The sequence below is a fragment of the Gobius niger genome (genome assembly GCF_951799975.1).
Source record: "Gobius niger genome assembly, chromosome: 22".
NCBI lineage: Eukaryota > Metazoa > Chordata > Actinopteri > Gobiiformes > Gobiidae > Gobius > Gobius niger.
The window spans coordinates 11,824,766-11,829,737 of NC_136873.1; the positions used below are offsets into that span (position 1 = coordinate 11,824,766).

Genomic DNA, 4,972 nt, shown 5'->3' on the forward strand with positions numbered 1-4,972 from the left:
GAAATCACGATTATTCAAAGGTTTATTATTTGTTGCCTTTAAAAAAAATCCATCAAAAAAGTGACAAAAATCCAGCAAAAAAATTACAAAAATCCATCAAAAAAATTTACAAAAATCCAGCAAAAAAATTACAAAAATCCAGCAAAAAAAGTGACAAAAATCCCAAAATAAAAAATGTGGAAAAAAAATGTGAAAAAAAATGTGAAAAAAAAATTAACATTTGAAGAAAAAATAAATAAAAAATGTTGAAGAAAAAAAAATTATAATCGATTTTTTCCGATTATGCTATTTTTGTAATCGTTTACTGTTGTAATCGAAATCGTAATCGAATTTCAATTAATTGCACAGCCCTACTTAAGATTCTTACTCCAATACCTTGCACCAAATGTGGAAGGACTACTTTACATTACACTGCGATTCTACGTGGCTGAAAATTAGGATATAACTATTAATCCCGAAGGAAATCCATTTCACTTCAAGCACAGATGAGGACTCAAGAACCTTCACCTAGGATGGACGACTCCTGTACGACTGAGAGCTTTACCCCCCCACCTGAACCGAGCACATGTTCTCCAGTTTGGCTTTACTCAAATCTAAAAGCTTCTGAAAGAAAAAAAAACGTAAAAATCACAACAATATCAGACGAAAATGCAACAAGCGCGACGAATAATCAGACAAAAATGCAATAAAAATAACGGTCATCGCGAGGAAAAAAGATCTTGTAGGTTTTTGTAGGTCTTAGCTTTCAAATGAGGCTTTACTCTGGCCTTTAGGGTGCAAGCTTTTTGATTTGGGTAAAGCCAAACTGGAGAAAACGCACCCGGTTAAGAGGTTAATATACAAACTGTGGCGCAAAATAGTGGAGTCTTGTCATTACTTTCCGTCAAATCCTGATTTAAACCAGTTGGAATCATTTTAATGCCCTGGAGCTCACGTGGAAATATGTCGGATTTCATAGAAAAGGTTCAATCATCAACTGGACTGGGCTTAAAGGAACAGGCCACCGCTTTTCCATATTGAGATATGTTCTTACCTGAGCTGTGACGAGTTCTTCAGGACCTGTCTGATCTTCAGTCACGTAAACACAGCGCAGACGGCGTTAGCATTTAGCCTCTCCCTCTCTCCTCTATAGCTCCAAAACAGGTCAAGATAGAAGCTACCAAGCTCTTCCACGTTTTCCCTATTTAAATATGGTTACGTGAAGTGTTCCACTACAAAGTATAATTACACACAATTAAACAATGTGGATTTTCTAAGCGGATAAAAGGGGGGACTATATTGTAAGGCGTAATAATACCAGGAGTAGTTCGAAATCCGTGCAGTAATCTTCACTTTACTGTGTGGATTTCGAACTACTCCTGGTATTATTACGCCTTACCGTTTTATCCACTTAGAAAATACAGTTTAATTGTGTGTAATTATACTTTGTAGTGGAACACTTCACGTAACCATATTTAAATAGGGAAAACGTGGAAGAGCTTGGTAGCTTCTATCTTGACCTGTTTTGGAGCTATAGTGGAGAGAGGGAGAGGCTAAATGCTAACGCCGTCTGCGCTGTGTTTACGTGACTGAAGATCAGACAGGTCCTAAAGAACTCGTCACAGCTCAGGTAAGAACATATCTCAGTATGGAAAAACAGTGGCCAAGTCCTAAAGGGGGGGTATTATGCAAAATGGACTTTATCAAGCTTTACATCATGTTATGTCACTCCCTCATTAAAAACATGCCTGAAGTGTTGCCTTGGCACATTTTTGTCATTTTTGGGTCAATTTTTTGTCTTTTTTTTGGTCATTTTTTAATCAAATTTTTATCATTTTTTTGTAATTTTTTGGTCAATTTTTTTGTCCTTTTTTTGTCAATTTTGTATCACATTTTTGTAATTTTTTAATCAAATTCTTGTCATATTTTTGTATTTTTTTTGTCAATTTTTGAATCAATTTTTAGTAATTTTTTTGTCAAATTTTTGTCAATTTTGTATCAAATTTTTGTAAATTTTTTGTCACATTTTTGTCATTTTTTCCTTCCATTTTTTGTCAATTTCTTTCAAGCTTTACATCATGTTATTATGTCATTCCCTCATTAAAAACATGGCTGAAGTGTTGCCTTGGCACATTCACGTATTTCTGAGTAATCTGTAAAAACTCTGATGGCGGCCATTTTAGGGATAGGTTTGCCTGAGTCCTCCTAGGAACGCCCCCACCTCCTGGACACGCCTCCGAGCTTCCGTCACCAGCCGAGTAACCAACCACAGAGCTCCCTCCCCACTGATGCCACAGACAGCGTGTGGAGGGGGCGTGTCTAAAGGCTCAGAGGTTCTTAAAGAGACAGACGCCTATTTCAAGACATTCACTACAGCCATTTTGAGAGAGACATTTTATACAAGGCAGTTATTCTAATTTACTGCATTTACAGACCAACAGAAGGTTTGTCATCATTGTAGTGTGATAGACTGGTGCTATGGGACTGGAAAAAGCAGAATACCCCCCTAACAAGTGTCTTTCACATCCTAAAGAGCTAAGCAGAAGCTTCTTTGACCCTGGTTTCTGGTTGATGATGTAACCTTTTCTACGACTGGATGAATGAGAGCCTTCACAAACACTTCTACTGTATCCCCATAGTGTTTCTTTTTGTGTTCATTCCCCGAGGACGGGCTTTGCTTTCGTGACCTTTACCAGACTCGACCCGAATGTTGAGGGTAACTTAGATCTTTATGGGGCGAGAGCTCGCTGTTCAGGAAGAGAAGAGGAAAAGCATTAATATCAACGGCAAACACAAACATTTGTAACTGAAATATTACTCAAAATATTTATTCTGTTTTTTTTGTGGGTTTTTTTACATCTTTTCCAGCAAAATTAGAAACAATACAATCGTCTTCACATGTTGGAAGTATCTACACATTTCCGATGACATATTTACATGGAGAGAAAAGCTCTGAAAATAGAGCCGGCGTTAAAACTCGTGAGCTTGTGTCGTGTAAAAGAAAAAGAAAAAATCACAGATACCATTTTTACCGATACTACCTTTTTTTAACAAATAACCAGGCCAGGCAGGCAGCTCCGGTGTCCTCTCCACCGCTCCCACTTTAGCATAAAGAAAGATAGGGGGCGCTATATGAAAAGTGCTCTCTTCGTAACCAGTGCCAGTTCACAAAGAGACGAAACACAAAGCACTATTTATTTACAAATGTTATGTTTTTAAAGCTTTTTGGGGTTTTTATTGTGTCTCTTTGTGGACTTTCACCGTTTTTTTTATTCTTACTTTACACACAAACTGACTAAACCTTTCATTTTTAGCTGTTCAACTTGAATGAAGTAGTCAAAAAGGCATTAGCGATAGCTGTGTATAACAAACTGCTAAACAAGCTGTGCCTCTGGATAGAAATAAAGTCTTCAGCCCGATGCTTACCATGGACTCGGGCAGGAAAAGACTCCCAGAAAGCCACTCATCTCGCTTCGCAGACCAACCATTACCTAGAAGAAACTGTCAACAAGGTTTAGCAGTAACGAGTACTTACAACGCAAGCACAAAATCACAACAAAACACATTCAGCACATTGGCTAAACTACAGTGTTCTCCTTCAAAGTAAAAGCTCATAAGTTCAGTCTTATAGAGAAAGAAGAGACGGTAAGTACTTGACCCTACATTTTAAGCGAAGCGCTCGCGCTCTCTGCACATTTGGGGCAGAACTCCACAGACACGTGGTTTCTGTCGACGTGGAGGCAGACCCCGCCCGACGCCTCGCCTTTCTCCTCCCCCGCCGCCCTGGCGCGCTTGCGGGGCAGCGCGTAGTCGTGGTCGTTCGCGTCGGCCGCCGCGGCGCCCTGGAAAAGCGAGGAAGACAGTTTCATCCCACTCACACCGCCGAGCCGGGCCAGGAGCTGCGCTAGCACGCTCTCGTTGGCCAGCACCGCGCGCAGGTACCTGGTCTCATCCTCCAGCTCCTCCACCCGCTTCGTCAGCTCCGCGTTCTCCCGTTTCAGGCTGACGTTTTCGGACGACAAACCCGTGACTTTCTTCTCCAGGGTGTTCACGTATTCCTTCTTCTTGATGCGGTTCAAGCGAGCGGCGATGGCGTTTTTGTTCAGGCCGTGGCCCGCGTTGCTCTGCCGGTGGCGGGTCTTGAAGAAGTCGCCGTCTCTTCTCTCCGGAGACGACGCGGAGGAAACGCCGCAGCTCGGGTCTTGCTCTTCGCCGCCGTAAACGCCCAGCGGGGAGAGCGCCATGTCGAACAGCGGGGAGGCGGGGTCTCGGTCCAGCGTCCATTTGAAATCGTCGATGCCGAACAGGTCGTCGAGCTCCATCGCCGCCGCGTCCAGGTCTTCGGCCGGGAACGCCTCGCCGGGGCTGAGGTCGCTGGCACAGACTTCTACCTCCACAGGCTCCTCTTCCTCCACGCTGGAGTTGAGCATGCGGCCTCTTCTTCTGGTGATCATGGCGACAGGGTTTGTTTTTTCAAGCGGCGGAAAAGAGCCCTATTCCTGTGAAGATAAACAGGTAAGTTGGTAAGTTTCTGGATGCAAATATGACAGTATTTAACCTCTTACCACCCGCCTAAACCAAATGCATTTTGTTCTCTCTGGCTGTTATATAGGCCTGTGTAGCACCTCATTTGAAAGCTAAGACCCACAAAACTGATCTTTTTCCTCGCGTTGTAGCTGTGTTGTCACCTTTTCATGTTTTTTTTTCTCTTTTTTTTGTCACATTTTTGTTGAGTTTTCGTCACATTTTGGTTGAATTTTCGTCACATTTTGGTTGAATTTTTGTCACATTTTGGTTGAATTTTCGTCACATTTTGGTTGAATTTTCGTCACATTTTTGTTGAATTTTTTGTCACATTTTGGTTGAATTTTTATCACATTTTGGTTGAATTTTTATCACATTTTGGTTGAATTTTTGTCACATTTTGGTTGAGTTTTTGTCACATTTTGGTTGAGTTTTTGTCACTTATTGTTGAATTTTTGTCACATTTTGG

The 4,972-nt window shown here is 41.5% G+C and overlaps 1 protein-coding gene across 3 annotated transcripts; it reads right to left on the minus strand.

The window, feature by feature from the left end:
- Window positions 1–2,651: 2,651 nt before the first annotated feature.
- Window positions 2,652–4,478, minus strand: crebzf (CREB/ATF bZIP transcription factor). Of its 3 annotated transcripts, XM_079581331.1 has the most exons (4): window positions 3,922–4,478; window positions 3,643–3,821; window positions 3,406–3,480; window positions 2,652–3,080 (listed from the first exon to the last, which is right to left on the minus strand). In XM_079581331.1, exons 1-3 carry the CDS (start codon window positions 4,431–4,433, stop codon window positions 3,467–3,469), a joined length of 705 nt encoding a protein of 234 aa, XP_079437457.1. In that variant the 5' UTR covers window positions 4,434–4,478; the 3' UTR covers window positions 2,652–3,080; window positions 3,406–3,466. The 3 variants fall into 3 exon arrangements, with proteins under 3 accessions (XP_079437457.1, XP_079437456.1, XP_079437455.1); XM_079581330.1 differs by having other exon boundaries at window positions 3,406–3,821; XM_079581329.1 differs by having other exon boundaries at window positions 3,643–4,478.
- Between the last annotated feature and the right edge of the window lie 494 nt (window positions 4,479–4,972).

Coding starts and splice junctions, on each gene's coding strand:
- crebzf (XM_079581329.1), bottom strand. CDS start 4,433: ATGATCACCAGAAGAAGAGGCCGCATGCTCAACTCCAGCGTGGAGGAA.